Source organism: Hippocampus bargibanti, linkage group LG01 (genome assembly GCF_051943395.1).
Source record: "Hippocampus bargibanti isolate YZ-2025 linkage group LG01, ASM5194339v1, whole genome shotgun sequence".
Taxonomy (NCBI): domain Eukaryota; kingdom Metazoa; phylum Chordata; class Actinopteri; order Syngnathiformes; family Syngnathidae; genus Hippocampus; species Hippocampus bargibanti.
In genome coordinates this window covers 36,674,575-36,696,645 of record NC_142734.1, presented here as the reverse complement: position 1 = coordinate 36,696,645, position 22,071 = coordinate 36,674,575, and the positions used below count along the sequence as shown (strand labels likewise).

General features: G+C 42.2%; 4 protein-coding genes across 5 annotated transcripts; 3 read left to right on the top strand and 1 right to left on the bottom strand.

Moving 5' to 3' along the window:
* racgap1 (Rac GTPase activating protein 1) lies at positions 1-8,656 on the top strand. The gene is made up of 17 exons (XM_089014593.1): positions 1-124; positions 1,141-1,230; positions 1,779-1,981; positions 2,075-2,217; positions 2,300-2,369; positions 2,440-2,493; positions 2,557-2,634; positions 3,166-3,286; positions 3,389-3,531; positions 4,782-4,946; positions 5,652-5,747; positions 5,950-6,148; positions 6,280-6,385; positions 6,461-6,593; positions 7,091-7,214; positions 7,328-7,427; positions 7,563-8,656. The coding sequence occupies exons 2-17, from the start codon at positions 1,146-1,148 to the stop codon at positions 7,633-7,635; spliced, it is 1,893 nt and encodes a 630-aa protein (XP_088870719.1). The 5' UTR covers positions 1-124; positions 1,141-1,145; the 3' UTR covers positions 7,636-8,656.
* A 132-nt stretch (positions 8,657-8,788) lies between these two features.
* Positions 8,789-11,806, bottom strand: LOC148904137 (uncharacterized). The gene is made up of 5 exons (XM_089014634.1): positions 11,542-11,806; positions 10,345-10,450; positions 10,063-10,169; positions 9,221-9,393; positions 8,789-9,158 (listed from the first exon to the last, which is right to left on the bottom strand). The coding sequence occupies exons 1-5, from the start codon at positions 11,753-11,755 to the stop codon at positions 8,880-8,882; spliced, it is 879 nt and encodes a 292-aa protein (XP_088870760.1). The 5' UTR covers positions 11,756-11,806; the 3' UTR covers positions 8,789-8,879.
* On the top strand, positions 10,507-18,522 carry bin2a (bridging integrator 2a). Of its 2 annotated transcripts, XM_089014604.1 has the most exons (13): positions 10,507-10,662; positions 13,428-13,523; positions 13,612-13,692; positions 13,809-13,863; positions 13,946-14,040; positions 14,182-14,277; positions 14,676-14,783; positions 14,852-14,937; positions 15,030-15,105; positions 15,172-15,254; positions 15,867-16,428; positions 17,438-17,497; positions 17,578-18,522. In XM_089014604.1, exons 2-12 carry the CDS (start codon positions 13,440-13,442, stop codon positions 17,471-17,473), a joined length of 1,362 nt encoding a protein of 453 aa, XP_088870730.1. In that variant the 5' UTR covers positions 10,507-10,662; positions 13,428-13,439; the 3' UTR covers positions 17,474-17,497; positions 17,578-18,522. The 2 variants fall into 2 exon arrangements, with proteins under 2 accessions (XP_088870730.1, XP_088870740.1); XM_089014614.1 differs by lacking the exon at positions 10,507-10,662 and having other exon boundaries at positions 13,413-13,523.
* Positions 18,523-19,065: 543 nt separating this feature from the next.
* Positions 19,066-21,761, top strand: smagp (small cell adhesion glycoprotein). The gene is made up of 4 exons (XM_089014646.1): positions 19,066-19,305; positions 20,227-20,274; positions 21,381-21,434; positions 21,514-21,761. Exons 2-4 carry the CDS (start codon positions 20,235-20,237, stop codon positions 21,684-21,686), a joined length of 267 nt encoding a protein of 88 aa, XP_088870772.1. The 5' UTR covers positions 19,066-19,305; positions 20,227-20,234; the 3' UTR covers positions 21,687-21,761.
* The last annotated feature ends 310 nt before the right edge of the window (positions 21,762-22,071 follow it).

Sequence of the window (22,071 nt, the reverse complement as noted above, 5' to 3'; positions counted from 1 at the left end):
TATACACGCGCCCGTTGCGGTCAGACGCGACTGAACGGCGAGGCGAACTGGTGGCTGGCAAAAACTCCAACCTCGCGGCTGCAAGTTTGTCGCCGGATTGTTCATTAATCCTACTCAGAAAACCGTAAGTAGATTACACTCGCTGGTTCATTCTTATTTGTTTGAATATATTCGAGCGTCTCGCAAAAGTCGCTAGAATCTCCTTCCTGACTCGCTCTCCTCCGCGTCATACATTCTTTGAATTATGTTTAACGGTAAGAGCGACAACAAACGCGGATTTAGTCAATCTAAATAAGAATAAATTATTCCCTGTTTTTTGGGCTACACTGTAGCAAGGTTACTGTTTTTTTCAAGTTGCTGTAATTTCACAGGCAACCTGAAACCAACGCGATGTAAAAAAATAAAGACAAAAAGAAACGCCATTCAAAGGAATGACCCGGAAGAGCAAATATTTAAGATGCTCACCTTCATACGGATGGCTTGACTTTTTTTTCCATAGTTTGTGAAAACAATACGTAGTCGTAGACAGTTTACTTGCCATAAAAAGGAACCTTGCAGAACCGGACACTAACTCGAATAAGGTCGTCAACATTATTATTATTATTATTTTGTTCTTTTGACTTTAAGACAGGGCCGCGAGAGTGGCTGCCTTTCCAGCAGCTCATGTATTTTGTTTTTCTACTTTCATTCCTTGCTGCTGTGAAATGTACATTTCTCCACTGCGAAACTCATAAAGGCAAATCCAATCCAATACTCACTTTATCAGGCAACTATTGTCACAATACATACAGTTCATTTTTTGATACTAATTGAATGTATAAAAAATGAAAGCATTGTTTGTGTTTTATTTCTTCTTCTTCTAATTTACACTTGCAACGCTGACATTATTTTAACATGCACCACAGAGTGCTGAAATCTCCCGATGTATTATTTCTGAAACTTAACATGTATGCGTCGGTTCTAAAGAAGAATGCCCATTACATTATTACACACATTTTCTAATGTGTGTAAATCTTTCTTTCTAATTTATCATAATTTAATTAGGTGATATTGTCATGACTAATAACCTAATTTGAACATGTGTATTTATTTCCGAAGTGTGTCAATCTCTGTCTTTCTCCCTCTTCCGTGACCTCAAAGACACCATGGAGACGGCCGTGTTGAGCCTCCAGAATTTATATGAGAAGATGCGCTCACAGGTTGAACTTCTCAGCGAGGGCGTCGAACCCAGTGAGTTGTACTTTTCTTCTTGAGCTTCACAGACTTTTACCGTAGAAATGTGACATGAGCCAAAATAACAACTGCAGCTGTCACATTTGAAGAGTTGTGGCTAATTTTAGACATAATAATACATATTAATGTCAAAGTCAAATACACAATAAAATCCCTCTTCACGTTGGTATTTGGCAGACAGGAGTTTAAGTGTTTTGTTTCAACATTTTGCACGGTCGACACGTGGAGTCGTTTGTTGATGAGAGACATGAGAGATGACTGATTGAAGTCTCAATTGACCACCGTACGCATGTCTGGATGCGGAAATTGTAACGTGATGGTGGCGAGCATGATGTCACCGTGACAGCGAGTTTTAGATTTACAAAGAAGCATGTGCACTTTGCCAACAGCTGGGTAGTTCATTTGTTGGCAAGTAATATATAAGGAGAAGGACTTCATGTCCCATTTAGTTGACTGATTTTATTATCTGCTCACATGGGTGCTTTGAAGTAGATGTCTGGAGGACACCATCACCCAAATGGTTTTTTTTTTTGTCTCGCCACCAGGCTTCATTCTCATGGCTCAGAACTTTGAAGACTGCCGACGCAAGTGGCTGGTGGCGGAGGAGACTCTGGCATCCTGCAAGGACGTTCTCACTAAAACCGAGACGGAGAAGTCTTCTTTGGAGGTCAAACTGAAGCACGCCCGCAACCAAGTGGACGTGGAGATTCGGCGTCGGCAGAAGGCCGAGACTGACTGCGACAAGCTGGTAAGCGTGTGCGGATTGTGGAGCCTTTGTTTGCCATGAGATCGGCTCTTTGCGTTTGGGTCGCAACATGTTTGAATCTCTTTTGGAGCACAGGACCGTCAGATTCAGTTGATCAGGGATCTTCTAACAAGCGAGGGCTCTTCCAACAGCATCCAGCTGAGTGCGGAGCAGCGCTCGGCACTGGCCTTCCTGAATACACGAGGCCAGGGAGCGGCCAACCTGAATAGCAGCCAAAGGTGACAATCAACAAATGGCCAACTCTGGTTCGGACGTGATCCGCTTGCATTTGCTCATTCGGTCACCATTTTGATTTTATAGGCTGACCACCATCGACGAATCTGCCTCCATTATGTCAGATATCAGCTATGACAAAACTGATGACTCTCTTGTAAGTTACTTTTGTGGAATGTTTCAAATCACATCCACAATCGAGTGAATTATGCTGAACCCGTTAATAGGATTGGGACTCGTCTACGGTGAGACCGGTGCGACTCCGGAAGCGACAAAAGAGGGTATGTGAAGTGCTTTGGATGTCATCTGTGGAGTCCTTCATGTGATTTTCATCTGCGTTTCAGCGCTCGTCTAGACATCATGTGAATGGTCCTTCGGGGGTTTCCAAAAGAACTCGATCAACAGCTGTCACGCAGGACGGGGTAAGAACATTGATGTATTTTCCGGTGTATAAGGCGCACCCAAAAGCCTTTGTTTTCTTCCAAAGAAGACCCTGCGACTTATATGTGAAGTCATATTGAGCTGCTACAACAGGTCTCGCAACTACAGTCAGCAGCCGCCGACTCCATTTCGCCCCGTCGAAGCAGTAGTGTGTAAACCAAGCCTCTACTGTAGTGCCATGTAATGTGGTGTGCCTTAACTTTTTTATATTTATATATTTGGATTTGTTTATTATTTTTTTTCATTCATTGAAGGTGCGTCTTATAGTCCGGTGCGCCTTGTATATGGAAAAAAAGTTTGAAAATACACTGTTTATTTGGCATGCGCCTAATACGCCGGTGCGCCTTATTGATTTGAAAATGCATAATAGAAGTTTGATCCTTAAACTTGATCTGCAAAACTCAAATGAGTGCAATTCAGAAGAAAAAAACAATGCACATGTCGATACCTCCCATAACTCTGCTTTTATGTTTGAATAGAGTTGGGTTGATTTTTGTTTGTTTGATTGGCAGGCGAATGAGAGCCTCGTGACCGCCACTACAACCGTGACTGTACCGGTGGACGGCGGACCCGTCGAGGCGGTTTCTACCATTGAGACGATTCCTTACTGGACTCGTAGCAGGAGGAAGACCGGTAACTAATTTGTCAGCGTTGACTGCGGCTTTCATCCGAATGCCCCTCCCTCACTGCGATGAACACGTGCGCCCCACTTTTCTCCTTTTGTTTGTGGCTTAGCTGCCATGGAGTGGGAGTCGGAGTCTGTCACGTCGGAAGATGTTTTCAAGCAGCCCGTCAACCAAGAGGCGGAGAAAAAAAAGGAGGGCAGCACGCCGCAGAAACACAACGGCGTGCGTCAACATGACTTTGTCTCCAAAACGGTAAGAATGCAGTCTTTGCGTCACTCAAACATTCAAAACAATTCAATTGTTTACCCGTCTTAGTTTTTGATTGTGTCTTCCATACATGGTCGTAATTGACTTGAAGAATCTCCTTGGAGCTTGGATGTACGGCAACTGTTAGTCGTGTGAAAAAAAAAAAAAATGTCATTGAATCTTTTTTTCATCAATGGACAACGTTTGCTATCAAACGTTGTTTAGAGCAGACGTGTGCACATTTTCAGAATGACGTCTTAGATCCTCTTTCATCGATAACCACCTCAAACGACGACTATGCAGTAAAGCAGTTAAAGGATAACCGACACCTCCGGACAAGTTGTGTCCATAATTTGTAAAATCGTTTCAAATGACTTCTACTGAGCGTATTTGACAAAGATTCCACCGCATATAGCTAGAGTCCTGACGTCACGGAAGAAACGCCCCGGACCGAGAAAGGACACACAATGCATTTTGCGGTTTGTTTGGTCTGAAAACTGTGTTGATGGCGAAATTAGAAGGAAAACACATAAATAACACCATAGTGAATCCTTGTGTGTTGCACCGAACAACTATTCGATATTAGCGGCCAAAAATTCCCAGGAGAAAAAATCAGCCCATTTCCGCGGAGCTTTGTCGCCATCTTCTGCCTTTTTTGGGTGCTACATTTCTGTCCAGATACCTCAAAGTGACATGGACGGACTTCTTTCATCAATTGCAAACATGTATGCTTTCCTCTTCAGAACTATTTGAATCGTATGCATAACTGGATGAGGAAGAAGAAAGCATCTTCTACGAATCTGAAGCCATTGTTTTGATTCTCGAGCAAAGCAAGACGTCTTGCCGTGACGTCAGAAACTGGGGGCGGGACTTCCTGAAAATGCCCAACTCGCAGCTCAATTTTTTTTGCAGTTTTAGCAAAGTTGAAGTCATTTTTATTGGTGTTTTTCATTTGACTAAAAATATCAGCCTGCTTGTTTTGGGTATTTTAGATGCTATAAAACGTCAGTTAGGAAACAAAAAAAGTGGTGTCGGTTGTCCTTTAAGATGAAATGACTCTCTGCGTCTAATGTGTTGTTGTATTTTGTTATTGTGATCTTTTGACTTCAAGTTGGCTCTGAGATTTTGCGGCCTTTACATCAGCTATTCTTTGTTCTTCTATCTTGTTTTAACTTTGTCGCTATAAATTGGAAATGTCTCCGTTGCGAGACGAATTCCGGTTTTCTTCTTATCTCGTATCATTTTGGCTTTTCTAGGTCATTAAGCCCGAGTCCTGCGTGCCTTGTGGGAAGAGGATTAAATTTGGCAAGATTGCCTTGAGGTGCTGCGACTGCCGAGTTGTTTCCCACCCAGAATGTCGGGACCGATGCCCTCTGCCGTGCATCCCCAATCTGGGCAATACACCCGTGAAAATCGGGGAGGTGAGTCAAGTCCGTTTGTGGCGCTGTCGGTCTTGGCTTTCTGGGCAATTTTTTTTGTTTCTCCCCAAACCAGGATGATATTATGGTTTAATACTTGATTTTGAGTTTTTCTTGTCATCTGTTTGGGTGATTGACAGCGAATTTTCTGATGGCAGGCCCCGCCGTTATTTAAGCAGGTTGAGGATACTTCCTGGGAGATGTGTGGAAGTTCACGTTCACGTCGAGGCTATACATCAGTGGTTCTTCATCTTGTTGGAGGCACTGAACCCCTTTCCCACTTTGATATGCTCATTCTTCCGATGACTGTTCCTACTAACTGCAGACTAGACTGAGGAGGGGTGGACCTCTCTGGCGGAGGATCCACCACACCCCTGAGACCGACTCACCGGACCCCTAGGGTTCGATCCAAGCCAGGTTAAGAACCACTGCCCTACGTCACCCACTCCGGTTCAATTGACAATAGAGCGGATGGTTCGATTTTAGCGATTCTGACGTTTCTCTAAAAATATCCACCTGAAAGTTTCTAATTTCTTCCCCCAGCTGCCCCAAATTAAAACTGTAGTCAAAACAAGTAAGTGACTTGTAAACAATGAATGTCATTGACATCTATTTAGCATTAGCAAGTATTTTCTTCTTTCACTGGAGATTTGTGATCCTTTGAAACGTGCCATTAGAATTAGTTTTATTATTTGTGTGTGTGTCCAGGGTGTGCTTGCAGACTATGTCCCAGAGAGTTCACCAAAGATTCCCCCTCTGGTGGTCCACTGCATCGGTGAGATTGAGCAACGAGGCCTGCATGAGGTATGGGACACTTTCTCTGCCCGTGATATTCTTTATTCAAGCTTCATATTAATCTTTGACGTCTCTACGAGTCTATTATATACTACGTCGTCATTTTCAATTCACCTGCCACCTGTTTGTTTGCCTTTTTACTTCTTGCGGCGCAGTCTTTTGAAGCGATGTATGCAGTGAATCATCATTCACAATCCGTCACCACTTTTAGGCTGGACTGTACCGCCTGTGCGGCGCGGATCGCACAGTGAAGGAGCTGAAGGAGAAATTCCTTCGCAGCAAAACCGTTCCCGTGCTTAGCAAAGTGGACGACATTCACTCCATCACTGGACTCCTCAAGGACTTCCTGCGCAACCTCAAGGCCCCTCTCCTCACCTTCCACCTGAATCGTCAATTCATGGAAGCAGCCGGTAAACTGGCTCGCTAAATCTTCTATTTGAGCAACGGCACAATTACGCAAATGAGATGACGCCCACCTTGTTTGCAATGTTTTCCTTTCATTTCCATTCACACGTGCTTTGCCGTGCACTTCTCCTTATAGAGGCTTCAGATGATGACAACAGCATAGCCCTGATGTATCAAACTGTCAGTGTTCTGCCACATGCCAACAGAGACACTCTGGCCTTCTTGATCCTTCACCTTCAGAGGTTAGAGGGTGCCATTTGCAAAGATATGATATGTTGTTTCATCGACAATATTCCCTGTCTGCGCTAACATTTCAGAGTGGCTGAGAGTTCAGACACAAAGATGGACATCGCGAATCTTGCGCGGGTGTTTGGTCCCACCATCGTGGGTCACGCTGTTCCCAACCCGGAGCCCATGACCATTCTACAGGACACCAAACGGCAGCCTAAAGTACGCAGTGTTTGCTTAGCTCAGCTAAACTAGCACACGAAACCTTTTCAGCTAGCCATGGACCTAACATGGTATCGAATTTTGAACGTTTGTTGAGACTATTGGTGACCAATTTATGTTTGCATTCTTAACTGTGCTCGACACCATTTTTTTTTAACCTGAAACCATTTCTATTCAGATTGTCATGAAGGATAAGCATTGACATGATTTGCAGGCGATCAGGCCAGGTACTCGCATGAGAATGTATTTTGTTTGTTTTTGATGTTGAAGCAGTTTAAGCAAAGATAAAAATTGAGGCATATTTTGCGAGATGCTCATGTAATCTCAACAAAGCTTCTCCACGCATAAGAAAAAAAAAGGCTCTTCCACCACCGGTCAACAATACAGACCTGCGAAGGAGAACTCGATGACTTGATAAGCACAAAGATGACCACAAGAGAAGCGAGGTCCACAATCATTGGTCATGGCACTTACACCCCCCTCCGCCCCCTATTCAGGTTGTGGAACGTCTGCTGAACATGCCGGCCAGTTACTGGGCCCAGTACGTGAAGTCTGAAAATGAGCAGCCACGTTCAGACCATCTGATCATCCAGAACTCCAACTGCTACACACCAGATAGAGGTGAGCATGCGTCTGGAAGAAGAGCCCTCGCCTCTCCAGCCGATCCAAACGAGCGTGTGTGTGTGTGTGTGATCCCACATCCTATTCTTAACCGTTGCTCCCGTCCTCCGCAGTGACTTTGCTGGGCCCGCTGACAACTCCGGAGCAGCAGCTGAATAAAACGCCGTCTTCCAGCTCGCTGTCGCAGCGCTTCAAGTCCTCACTGACACCTCGGTAAGAACCGGATGCCTCTGACTTGATTTTAATGTGATCCGTGGCCTGTATTGAAGGGATTTCTTCAATGGAATTGGAAAGTCTTTCAACAGTTTCCTTTTGTCACTGTGTCATAATTGTGTGTCCGCTTTCAAGGTTTGGAAGCAAAAGCAAGTCTGCGGCAGCACTTCCTCAAGGAAAGTTTTTTCAATCTCCGCTTCTCAAGTAACCCTCTCCTAATTCCCTGCAGTTGTTTCCAATGTCTCGCATCACCAAAAGATGTTCTTAAATTGTTTTAGCTGTTTTAGAAATTGCCCCTTCCCCAAATCAGACTGAAATCTGACAATATTCTGCACGTTTGATTAATATGCATGTTTGAAAGATGGAAAACAAGCTATACCAACCTGCCATTACGGTTACGACCACTTACATAAACTGCATCACGATGCCTTGGGACTTTACGATATTCAGATTTGATCGACGTTGTCAATCAAATCTGCTTTTATTTTACATGTATTGTTTGTATTTTGGGTCTTTGGCTCTTTCTAAATAGATTAACTGTCATTTAAGCAATAGACATTTATCTGAGTTAACTTTCTGACAGTCGATTACATATTTTTCAAAGCAGAAGGTCAGTTCCAACTCTTAAATAATACGAAAGTGGTCCTAATGTCACAGCCGCTTTGTGAATCTCTCCATTTCTTGAGGCAGCTTTTCAACTCATGTGTCACTCAGAAGTTGAAGAGTGCTTTTTTTTTCTTCGGCATTTCATTATGGTAAGGTACAACTACCTGATTTTACGTTTACATCACTTGAATTTTGTATACATTTAGACAACTGTGTTTGTGTCATCCTTTGCTTAATTAGTTAAAATATACTATTTCAAAAAAACATGAGCTTCTCGTGTCATCTATGCTTGTGTGTGAATGTGAGGAGATTTTGTTTGCCTGGACCTGCTCTTGCCTGTTTGTATCGGAACTTGTTTTAATTGTGTTTCTTTCTTAATGGATGCTACAGCTTCGTGTAGTAGACGTGCGCATTCCACCATGACGTCCCAGTTCCACTGGTAAAAAGGACGCTTTGATCTCTCCTCTTGGGGGGGTTGACGTCAAGATGGCGCCGCGAGGGTGGCTGCCCTTCCATTAGCTCCTGTATTTTGTTTTTCTACTTTCATTCCTTTCATCACTTTGCTGCTGTGAAATGTAAATTTCTCCACCGCCAAACTAGTAAAGGGGAGTCCAATCTGGGAATCCGTTGGGCACACTCCCACGTCTCCCCTTTGGCGCACCAACACATTTTTGTGTGCACACACTTTTTTCACCCGCAAACGGCATGTCTGGAGCTGTGTTGACATTTTGTTTGATGAGCAATCAAGCGAACAATTGTGTTGGCAAATAACATTCTTCCCATTACCGAAAGAATGTCATTTATTCAATTGTTTTGCATTGAATGATATCATCGCAGCGCCTCATGTCAAAACTTTGGCCATGGCCATAGTAGAGGAGTATTCCTGAGGTATTCTTGGAAGCCTGGGTCTGACCCCCACTTTTTCGAGGCCTGCCTTTCCAGGATGGGAATGCCGCTAATATAGCGCAGCAGAAACCAGACGAAAAGTGGCGATGCTATACTTAAGTACTGAGGACCTTGCATCAGCGATGAGGCTGAGAGCCACAAACCCGACCACTGCAGGATCTCTCCAAAATAGTTGGGATGTCTGCTGTAAGCCCACAGCCCGCTTTGAATGAATTTACCCTGAAGGCAGAGAGCGCAAAATGTTAGCGAACGTCACGCATACGTTCAACGGCTTTACTTACGACGTGATCTGGGTCGCTTTTGAAAATCCATTTTTGCCGGTCGGCCACGGCTTCTGTGGCAAATCCCAAGGCCCACAGGGTCCAGCCGACATAATCCCTCATTCCCAGAGGAGTGTTGCGCTTTTCACTGTTCAGCATGAGGGTGGGCAACAGGGTCACAAACACCCACACGGCTGGAAAAGAGTGTGTTTTGGGTTTTTTTAACAGTTAATCGTTCGACCCTGTGATCATAGATATTTAAATGTTTTGTTTTTACGGTGATCTTCCTGTCAACGGGCTGGCTAAGAATAAAGGGTCACAAATGGAGTAGTACTGTATGTACTGTACTGGTGTTCATGAGTAATGAACCGAATGACAATATCCAAGTTTACAGTTTCATCTGCAACACCCAACAATTTAAGTCCACTTAATGTCACAATTTCTCATTTTATTTTGAAAATACTTTGTGAGATGGTTAGCTACGATTGGAATGACCCTTTCCCTATATTGTAATTCTGGATCTTTTTCACATTAAGGTTACAGTGCTAATTGTACTATCATATTTCTAATAAGTGATTGAAAACAAAATTTGAGTAAGATTAACTGTCAACCACAAGTGTAGGTTTGAGTTCAACACTTGTACCAGCGCAGGCGGCTGCGTACAAAACTGGTTGCAGTTGACGTTGTAGAATGTGTGACCAGCTTTGCTGTTTGACCACTTTTTGACCAACAATACAATTCCGACGCGTTTACATGTTAACCGTGAATGTCAATGAATGCATTGGTATGCCACCAAGATGGCATATAATGAATAAAAATATATTTAGCGATTTAATAGAGGCCACTCAATCTGCGTTTTGTACCTTGAATAGTCCAGTACACAAAAAAAGTCCCTGGGCTGCCTCGGACATTGTTAAACCTTCGATCCTGTCCGTCCTTCAGGATTCGCATGAAGAGGAATGTGCCCAACCTGCGGGGGAAAGTTTGATTCGCCACCTGACGCATTAACCCGGCCGGGCATTGCTCATTAACCCGACGTTAGTGTTTCTCTGTTGACCTCTTTCTTTCTCTTTGTTTTGAGATTCAGTCAGTATGCGGTGTCTGTGATTTAAAGCCCCATCCTAACCTGTGCCAAAAGAACGTACCTGAGCCCCCATGCAGTCACCAGGCCAGTCTGAACATTTTGACGAAGATGGGCGCCCCCTCCCCACAGACGGCTCAGGTGGGCGAGCAGTATAAACGTGCCAGATCCTGAAAAAGACCAAAGGACAGATTAACACATTGGCTGGCTTGCGACCGACTAAGGTGTGTGTTCATCAATCTTTTACCCAGGAAACGGCAGGTAATTGGTTCCAAAGTTCAAGGGTGAAACTGCCCAGAAGCACAGTAGAGAGCCGACAAGTGACAGGAACGAACGGGTGACACTCAAGTGTCAAGGTGAAATCGGATCGGCACATTGAAAGGTAAGCCAAGTGATTGACTCGTAACAATGAATTCAAGCGGCGGTTCTGAAATGTCAAAACCAATTTTGGGGCCGACAATTAAAATGTAACATTCATTACTAGCCTGTGAAAACAGATTTCAATGATACATGGCAACATTGCACATTCTTGCTGTACATGTTCCAAGTGTCTTTCAGACAAAGGACAATTAAATGTATAAGGTGTACAAAATGTCACATTTGTTTACAGTCTTACCTGATATTTGAAACTCGACTTTGGAAAAAATATTTTTGACATGTTTTGAAATTTCATTCAAATTGTACACAGTATCTTTCTCAATCCACCAAGTGACAATCGATGGACAGGAGTTAACGTGTTTTTTTTTTAATGACCTCACATTTTCCTTATTTAATTAGTACGTTTAAAGGCTGATGAAATTGTGTAAATGAAAATAGAACTACCAATGTTCTCTGTTTTTTTGCCAACTACATAAATTACTCATTTATAGTTTCGTAATTCATTTATTGGATATTGGATATGCCTTTATTAGTCTCACAGTGGAGAAATTTACATTTCACAGCAGCAAAGTGATGAAAGTAGAAAAACAAAAATACATGAGCTATTGTAACATAATGCTAACATAAATCGCCCTGTTTATTTCGCAACCCACTGAGAAGGTTGTTTGTTTCACAACAAGGTTTCACAACAACCTTGTATGTTTTTTTTATATGTTTTGGTTTGGGGGGGTAATACGATTAACACGATTAACAAGCAGACGCATTTGCAATGTTACGAATTCCAATGAAGAGCAATTTCATAAATGAACCCGCCTTTAGTTTCTCATGCAAGTTTATGCAGCGAGAGAAGAAAGGGGATAACTGCTTTCAGTTGACTTTTTACCTGCCAAGTCGTAGAACTTTTCGGTTTTGAGCGACGCCGCCAATGCCCAGCCGGCCCACTGGATGGCGAGGTCGGTGGCGGCGCATTTGGCCACAGTGCTCCCCATGATCAAATCGCTCAGGTCCGCCAGCAGCTGCAAAGCTGGAGATGGAGTCATCAAGCCACTCCTTTTCCGTACTTGCTGGGGGAAAAAAACATAACATTTACCGGTCATAGTTCGGAGCCGCCATGTTGTTGGTGGCTCGCTTTTTGTTGTAAGGGATTGTGGGTAATGTAGTTCATCGAGGCCGACCCACATGTAGTGAAAAGAATATGGCGTCATTGGGAAAATTGACGCCCAGTGAAACCCATTGGAGACATCACTTCTCCGTTCATATTTCACTACAAAGACATGCTGTTTGGATATTACAACAAGACCAACGATAAATATTCTATTATTAATTTATTAGTTTTTCTTGCCAAACGTCATATTCATAAATCCAAATTTTGTGGGAGGAAACCCCTCAAAATGAAATGAAACTACATCAGAAAACAATTTTAACCATCTGCCGACCCAAACGCTATCAAAACACGTGATTTGTTGATGAAATATGGCATAGGATGATGTGCTCGCCGAATCATCTGATGCCCCCCCCCCCCCTTTGTCAATTTCACTGTTGTGCAGACTCAATGAAATGTTAAAACCCCTGCCTCCCGCTCTTTCTTTCTCTTTCTCTCTCTTCTTTCTTCTATTTTTTACTTTTCTACTCTTTTTCCTTTTTGTATAATGATTATCTGCCAGGAACTCTTATTTCCTGTGCGATCAGTTACTGTCTCTTACGCGATTGTGTTACCTAACGTATGTTGCCAACTGTTGACAAAATGTTAACGATGCAGAAAGATTTGTTGAGACGCACCTCTGATTTACTACTAGAAGCTCCACGAGCTATTCCAAGCCAGTGGTTTTGATTGCTTTTGTTATGTTTTGCTTGCAGTGTTGTTTGTTTCTTTTACTTTGTTTGTTTGGTCACATTGGTGACGAAAGAAATACCATACCCAAATAATTCTCTAAATATAAATGCATTTCCAATGTACATTTTCCATCAAAAATATATATTTTTACACATACACAATTAAGTGAATTTAGAATAAATTAAAAACCCTGCGTACTTGGTGATCCATTGTAGTAGAATTGTTTTTTCTTTTTGGGTGACATTGACCAAGAGGCTATTTAGCCGCAAGAAAGTGGGCTATCAGATGACTCATTCCGGTCACGGTTAACTGGAGCCTAAAGCAGCTGACATTGGGAGTTAGGCGGGGTGTTTTTGGAAAGTGAAGGAGAAACCAGTCCACTTGAAGAAGTCCCATACAAAAAAAAAAATAATCAATGGAAATATCAATCAGTATTTCCTTATTGTGGGGTAGATGTGTTAATCAATGCCGATTATTTTACATTAAAAGAAATGGCTGTTATTATTATTATTATTATTTGTTATTGATGATATTGATGATCCATCCATCCATTATCTGAACCACTTCTCTTCACGAGGGTGCAGGAACCTTCTTTGGGCAGTAGACAGTCGACAGTAGATTCGAATCTAGCCAATTGTCGGGCCCACATAATAAAAAAGAACAATCGTGCTCACAATCACACCAAGGCCATGCATGTTTTTGTTTTTTTTTTAATGTGGGAGGAAGCCAGAGTGCCCGGAGAAACCCCACGCAAGCACGGGGAGAACATGCAAACTCTAGACAGGGAGGCTGGAGCCGGAATCGAACCAGTACTGTGAGGTGGTCGTGATAACCACTTGACCATTTTGCTTCACGATGATGATGATTACTAGAATTATGATGATTATTATTATTATTATTATTATGGCTATTATATACAGTATTATCATACTCAGACGACACTAACGATGGCAGACCGCACAAGTCCGAAAGGCAGCACCGGAGACTTTGCCAAAAAAGTCCAAAGACAGCTGACCAGAGGCAAAGAAAAGGTAGCAACTACACATCTGGAATCAATGCCTTTAAACATTAGAGATATCATCTGTTGTCTATTTTTATGAGTTTCTTTTTTTCTTGTAGGTACTGCAGAAGCTTGGGAAGTCAGAAGAGACCAGGGATGATCAATTTGAACAATATGTCCTAGAGTTCTATGACCAACAGGTAATGGTATAAATAAATAGTCATTCCGTGAATAGCTGAAATGATTTTGGATGTGAAACAAATGACGAGAGAGACAGAATGCTTGACATCTCTGCTCACTTCTCGTCTATTGGCAGTCTGATGGCAACAGAATGTACAAAGACCTGAGGAACTACATCGAAGCAGTCAGAGGTGACCCCATTTGTGTTTTACTAAAGCGCGATGCTAGACAATGTGTGTTTTTGTCTGACATTGTCACTTCTGCTCCCTCCAGACATGCGAGAGGCCTCAAGGCGCCTTTCGCAGTCTTTGTTCGATGTTTATGAAAGCGACTGGGTGGGACAAGAAGACATTGGCGCCATAGTGGAGGTCATACAAAATCTTTGTATTGAGTTTATTTAGCCCTAATATGTCAATGACCGATTCTTTCCAAAGTTGAGCTGAGGAAATAACGCAGTTTTTGAGTTTTACTTCCTGTATCTCATTTTATATATCATCCTTTTCTCTAAGGGGGAGGACCTTCTTTGGAATGACCATGAGGTGAAGCTATTGGACCAAGCTGTTCGGACCATGGAGTCATATGTGGGTCAGTTCCCAGATGTCAGAGTAGGTCGACGCAAGACACACGACACTACACAACCACTGTGCGAATATAATCGGGTCCTTTACAAAAGCTGCGTCATAGATCGTGCTTTCAAAAAGGCAATCACGTTAAATTTTCATCTCATTGTCTGAGAGGTATTCATTCTGAATGAATAATTGTGGTCTGTTTTTTATGACAGACCGTACAGATACTTATATATCAATAAATCCATACATTTTTGACAGTGTAGATCAAACGCAACATTTGTATATTTGTAAAGGCAGAAATCATATGCGTCAAAATTGCCTCTTTGCAATTTTTTGATGATGATCCTAGTACAGCGTGTTCGACCAGAAACACATTCCTTGTGTGTTCTACATAGTTGGCAATAAAGATGATTCTGATTCTGATGACTTTTTAGGAAAAGGTCTCCAAAAGGGGAAGAAAACTGGTGGATTACGACTCATCCCGTCACCACCTGGAGGCGCTGCAGATGGCAAAGAAACGAGATGACATCAAGATCCACAAGGTGCTCCGAAATGCTCAATACTCACCACTAACTTTTTCAGAAAAGAAACATGGCATCTTTTTCTGTAGGCGGAAGAAGTGATGAACGGTGCCAAACGTGTCTACGAAAGAATCAACAATGAGCTGAAAGAGGAGCTCCCTGTGCTGAATGAAAGGTCTTATTTACATTAACGTTCATAGACGTCGTCCTATAACCAGCCTTTTTCACCCCGAGCACGTCACGTGACTCACTTTTGTCGTATCGCAGCCGCATTGGATGTTACGTGACGGTCTTCTCTGCAATATCGAGTTTACGCGACAGCTTTTACAAGGAAATGAGAACGGTATGCAATATGAGAGCAAAAACAAAAAATAATATTTCTTTTCAAACCGAACATTCTCTCTTTTAGCTCAACATAGATCTACACAATGTGGTGAAGGAACTGCAGGCCCAACATCCAGACAAAGTGTTTGCAATCAAGGGTATTCAAAGGTTAGAATATTTTTTTAACCTTCATTTTTTTCAATTTGGGTCAAAGTCATCATTAAAACCTTGCTATCTTAACATTTATAAACACCAGTGGCGGGTGGTGCATGTCACTCCTAGGCCTTCAGTAGTGCTACCTCTGAATCATTCCAAGCTGTCAGTGTGGTGTGATTTACTACATGTCCACTAGAGGGTGCCGTTGGCCACGAAATCATGTGTGACTTGAATAATCTTCAGAAATTCTGTCATTAAACTGTTTGAATTTTTACCATGAACATGAGGATTCATGATAACCTCATAAAATTGCAATATTATTTGCGTTTTTTGCTAGCATCGCAGCTGTCCGACCTTTCTTAACGACCTTTCTTGAAAAGTCAGTCTTGAAAATGGTATAGCTGCAACCAAATCCATTTCATTTCCTCCCTCGGCCATTGTGGGTTGACAAAGCCGCTATTAAGCTCCAGGGCCTGCAGAACTCATTGCGAAGGCGTCCAGGTGGATTTCTGACCTTCGTAACAAATGATGGCTGAGCACCTCTCGCTGACGTTTATCTGAATAGCAAGTGGGCAATTTGAGTGCAAGCTCTAATTTTGATTGAAATCTCGATCTTTGTTAAAGGTATGGCTCTTTGAGGAGACGAACCCTGATGTCCCCCAAAGCCTGGAAGAGCAGTTTCTCTGAGTTCCACAGGAGCTACAGTCCAAAAAGTGGCCAGAGATTTAGCTTCAGGTCTCCGGACAAACCTCGCCACAGCACTCTGTCCAGAGAGAACAGCGCCGTTGCAGTCTCGCTACTGTCGCCTCCTGCTGAGAGCAGCACTGAGTCGAGGGGGTCGAGCCGCATTGAGATCCATGACCTTTGCGAGCAAGAGTATGCCGAGAAGAAGCCCGAATCGCTAAAAGAAAACATACATCTGGAAAATAAAGATGAAGAGAGTTTAAAGATAGAAGAGTCCGAAGCAAAGACTTCCGCACAAGTGGATGAGAAGCAAGAAGATGCTCCACCCAGTGAGAGCAGCGGTGAGCTGAACAACTCCAGCGACTCTGACAGTTTGGAGCTCCAGCTGACTGCAGGAGAAGACGCTTCACTGCATGTCGACGACTTTGGCAACAGCCACGACGCTCCGAAGGCCAATGGGCTGGAGAACGGCGACGTTCTGGGATTGACCACCGTGGACAAGGTTTGACCTTTACTTTACCCACTTTGGAGTCCTTACGGGCCGTATCCCAAGTGAGAAGTTGTCCCCTCGACCTGCATTTATAGACTGAAGCCTGTCGCATTTTTAATTCAAATTCATCTTACCCTTCTTTTTTGAAAGTTGAATGGCGCACTTTTAAAGTCCGTATGAAAATATAAATATCTTGTAATTTTGACACAACTCAGGAAAGAGTGATTTTGACACACGTGTCAACATTGAATGGATAAATCGGTATGAAAAATTGCTTCAAAATGGTGAAATATCAAGTCTTTGTTTCTGCTTTCATACACTGATATACAATTATGCTGCGGTGGTCATGAACATTTGGGGCATACATGCTGGATGAAAAGGATGGAGAATGACAGAAAGGAATGGAAAATTGGCGACTTGCTGATAGAGATTAGACAGAATAAGAAGTTATCATATTTAAAAGTTTCATGCTGTTGTATGCTTAGTCAACACTTGTGACTCAATACGCAAGTGTAGCACGGGCAACCTGGGGTCAATCAGGACAACGGACACAGCAATTTAAACGGTCAGCTTCACAGGAGCAATTTAGGACTTCAGGAACTCCTTATCACAGGAAGAGCTCATTAGCCAGGTTACAAACTTATCAGGTCATGGAAAACAATGTTTTATTGCTTACAGCTGTTGGTGCTCAGAATGTCCAGAGGCGTGGTTTTATAATCGAGAAAACTATGTTTTATTAATGTATCACTTTAATTTGCATATACTCTCAATAAATAGCTTGGCAGAGGGCTGCAGAATTCAGACGTATGACGTGGATGACTGCGTTTCCTGCCGGCAGTAGGGACTGTCATATCTCTGACATTTGCTAGCTACACACTGAGAAGTAGAATGTATTGGATTTTTAATAATAAAAGCAACCGGTTTTTTTCATGTTTTACTTTGATTTTAAACTTTATTTTTTCATTTTAACTGTGGTCTTTTTAAGTCCTCTTAGAAACCTCCAGTGTTGTTTCCCTTCTAGGTGACTTCTGCAGACTGCAAGAGTACAGATGTCTAACAAGTCCACTATCTGTGCCTCAAGGTTTGTGCAGTAAACTGTCTTTTGCCCATTTTTTTTCCTGTGATTGACTTTTCCTCAATGTCATATGTTGAATTGCACAGCTCAAGGGGGTGGAAGACGGAAGCCAACAGCTGCAGAGGAGAGAAGAACAGGACTGCAACCATTTGTTGTTGTCTGACACCTTCACACAATCTCAGCATATTTTAATATTATTTGTTTTCTGTTTTCTCCACTTTTTTATAGACAAAGTACGGGAATGCAATCAGAACATGTATTATTTTAGTCCAAAGGCATTTGTTGAATCCATAATTCCACACGTATGAAACCGATGCTGTATGTAGTTTACTTGTTTAATGTTAAATGAAAATTTCATAAATGGGGGATCATAGGGATGGCTGTAATCATCGCTGAATTAAAATTACAATTAAATGAGGCATGAATGGAGGCAAACTGGAATGTACTACGACAATATATAGACAGTGAGAGGTCAGCATGTCTGCTTCACTGTTGGGGTGTGCGTCAAGGGTTCACATTTCATCTCTGGGCATCTGGTTGAGTTCGCACGCTCTCTCTGTGCTTGTGTGGGCTTTCTCCGGGTTCTTCAGCTTCCTCCCATGTCCCTAAAATGATGCATGGTAGTTTTGTTGAAGAAAATACACACACACACACACACACACACGCACACACACACACACACACACACACACACACACACACACACACACACACACATATATTGGATATATATATATATATATATATATTGAATCAGAATCATCTTTATTGCCAAGTATGTAGAACACACAAGGAATTTGTTTCCGGTAGAACACGCTGCACTAGTATCGTCGTCAAAAAAACTGCTAAGTGGCACTATACAGTTTATAGTTTAGTTTACAGTGTATTGAAAACATTTATTGTGACCAAAAAGCAATTCAAGTCTTGTCAAAATAGATCTGATTGTGTAATAAGTCAGCATTAAACTCGCTGTCAGTGTGATGATTATTATTCTGCCTGGAGTATAACATTAAAAGACTATTCTGACATAATATGGTGCATTTGTTTCAAATGTTCACAGATTTCTAACGGTAATTATACTTCAGAAGACGTCCAGTCAAAATAATATGGGAAGATATAAAATATTCAATATGCACACTAAATACGCACCGAAAACAGTAACAATTCCAATACAGTAGCATATTTCCTCGTGCCATTAACTTCTTGAACAATTGACCTACAATTCCGTCATGACTTTTTGCCATTTTTTTCAGCACTTTGTTTTTCTGTTCTCTGTTGTAGGTGTTCGAAGTGTTCGTCATATCAAAATGTTATGTCGCACAAATCACTGTCGTTATGTGGTGTTCGGACCCACATGTGCTTTTCGAGTTACGTCTCCGCCGTAAGTACCAAAAAGTCGTCGCTCGATGAACGATCCAAAATAGTGTGACTCACATCGAAGTGGTAATCCGTACGACACACAATCTTTGCACGTCAGGACTGAAAGCGGTTTGTCGGCGGTCTTTACAAAACTGTATCTGCTCCACGTTTTAACTCAATAGTGGTGCACTTCTTCGTCAAGGATCTTTGCACACAGGACAGGGCGGGGCGGGTCTCGTGGTGTTGCGCTCATTGTGAAAGTCACGAGCGCTTTGAAAACGGGTTTGATAACGCCAAAATAGTTCCGAGACGCCACTTTTAACGCAGTCGGTGGCGCTTGACAATATTTGATGTCATTTGGGCCGGATTGAATCTCACTTTTATCCCCTGTCGAAGTTTGCAAACTGCAGCAAACCGTCGTTGTTTGTTGGTGGCACGCGCGCGCTCGCCCACAGGTAAGGAAGGTCTTGCGTGAGACGGGCAGCTGTGCTTCATGATGAACCGACTTGTCGCCAACACCCCAATGCGTGCATTTCAATTCACCTTTGTGCCTGCTTCACTCATTTTCATACGAATTAGAAGCTAAAGATAAATAAAATGTTTTTGAGCTAACATCAAACGAAAAGGACAATAAACGCTAAAAGTCGAAATTGGCGAATGGCGTCGCTCAACGGAAATGGCGACGGTGACGATTTCCCTTGTTTTTGCCACTGACTTCTGTTCTGTTCTCAGCAAATTTGAGAAAAAGTGAGTTAACCATGCAGCTTCAGACTACAATGATCAATAGTTACTGAACATAGTTCCCAGAATAAGTGTTTAAGAAAAAAAAACAATGTATATATACGAAGTGTATGATTCAAACCTTATATGCTAGAGAAAAACTAAGCTTTTTTTGAAAGCGGTAGTTTTTCAAAACATTGATTTTATTTATATGTCACAACTATCGGTTGAGAAGAAATTCATAAAGCACAACTACTTTTCATTACGACTGTAACAAAAAAACATCAATCGGTTTTGATTAAAACAGTTGAAGTGTATCGAATTATCCTGTGACTGAAAAGTGACCTTGAGAGTCTTGAAAGGTGCTTTGAAATGAAATGTATTATTATTATTACACGGAGATATGCATCACATTGTCAAAGTGGTGTGGTTTGAAAGAAAATGTGCAAAGCATTGAGCACGAATTTCAAGCAGAAACTAAGATTTGGTTTACAGTATAGCAAACACCAAGATAACATTGGAATAAAAACATTCTATTGGGCTCAGTGTTTGGTGTAGAAAATGCTTGAGTAGAAGAATTTTTGTAAAACGGTGCTGACATTTATTGTGGCAGCCTTCTTGCTTATTAATGGCTAACTTTTAATATTGTCTTTCAGCTTTGGACATGGCGACACAATCCCCTTACAGCAACACAACGGAAAACAGTAAGATGACTTTGTTTCTGTTACAAATCCTTGTTTTATTTTTTGTTTTCATCAAGCCACACGGTTGCTGCTCCTCAAATGTGTTGTTGGATTTCACACAGCCACTTTTGGACTCATCTTATGATTTGGGAAAAGTAAAGCGTCCAGCTTTGAAGATAAAACCAGAGCATTGAAAATCTTGTCACTGACTGAACACGTAGATGATGTTAGACTCGCAATAACGACAACACAAATATAGAATCCTTGACATTGTTACATTTTAATGCGGCAACTATTGACGTGCAAACAGGGAGAATGCGTGGTGGATGTCTCTTAATACATTTAAATCGGTGCACATGGACGTGGTCTCCAATGTCAATCAGAATAGAACATATTATTTATTGTTTTATTCGTGATTTTATTGTTTTTATTGTAAAGTGTCCTTGGGTTTTCAGAAAGGCGCTTGTAAATTAAATGTATTATTATTATTATTATTATTATTATTATTATTATTATTATTTGTCTGTGTAAGCTCTCAGTTGTACAGGAGTGGTCCATCGATGAAAAGGTTTCTTCAGCCGTCATCTGGACTTCTTTGAAGGTGTCGGACGTTTCGCTTCTTATCCAAGAAGTTTCGTCAGCAAACTAAAGTCTCACTGGTAGTTTCGCCCCTATATATATATATCCCTACTGTCCAGATGTGGCGGTGCCGGACTCTGCTGTGATTGGTCCCTGCTCTCAGGTTGGTTAGAAGGTTAATAGAAGTAATCAGTGGAGCCGCAGGGAGTGGTCCTCTGCTCCCCCCAACCTGAGAGCAGGGACCAATCATAGCCATAGTTGACGGCTGAAGAAACCTTTCATCAATATTATTTTTATTATTATTGGAATGAGTGGCAAATACAGCTCAATTTAGATGTAATTGGATGTGCCCCTTGCAAGCTGTTTCCATCGTCAATAAACTACTCGTAACTCTGCATTTGCCACAATATGCTAATCATGGCCGATATTAGCTGTCCTGCATGTCGACTATTGACAGATTTCCCCATTGTGGGACAATTAAAGGCTTTCCGATCCTGATCCTGACTACGCAAATGAATGGAAGTGCTCATGGTCCTGTTTGATTATAGTTACAGGGGTGACGTCTACAGATCGCTTAAAACCAGACACCACAGTTATTGCAGGTAAATAGATAGATTGATTTGAGGTCATTGGCAGCAATCGACCGCGTGTTTGAATCCCTCTCGTGTGCCCGCACGTCAGTGGTCGTGACGCTCATCGTGCTGACGATCATCCTACTGAGCGTCTTGCTGTATCACTACGTGTGCCACAACAAGGGGGACTACAGGACCACGGGGGAGCTGGCCCCCGGTGACGACCTGGATGAGGATCTCGGGAACCAGGCTCTCAGCCAAAAGAAGGAATATTTCATTTGAGAGACTGGAGAACACTTGAAGGACAACCGACGTCACTTTTTTCTTTCTTAACTGACATCAGACAAACGTTTTGATAGCATCTAAAATACCCAAACACGCAGTCTGATATTTTTATTCAAATGCAAAACACCAATAAAAATGACTTCAAGCATCCAAAAACTACTTCAAATTGAACCCGGAAGTGGCCCGTTTCAGAAGGTCCCGCCCCCAGTTCGTGACGTCACGCCAAGACGTCTTGCATTGCTAGTGAATCAAAACTATGGCTTCAGATTCGGAGAATATACTTTCTTGTTACTCATCCAGTTATGAATATGATTCAAATAGTTCACAAGAGGTCACAAAATGGCGACCTCCTGTGGCCACCTCCCTTTCCACAGGTTGATAA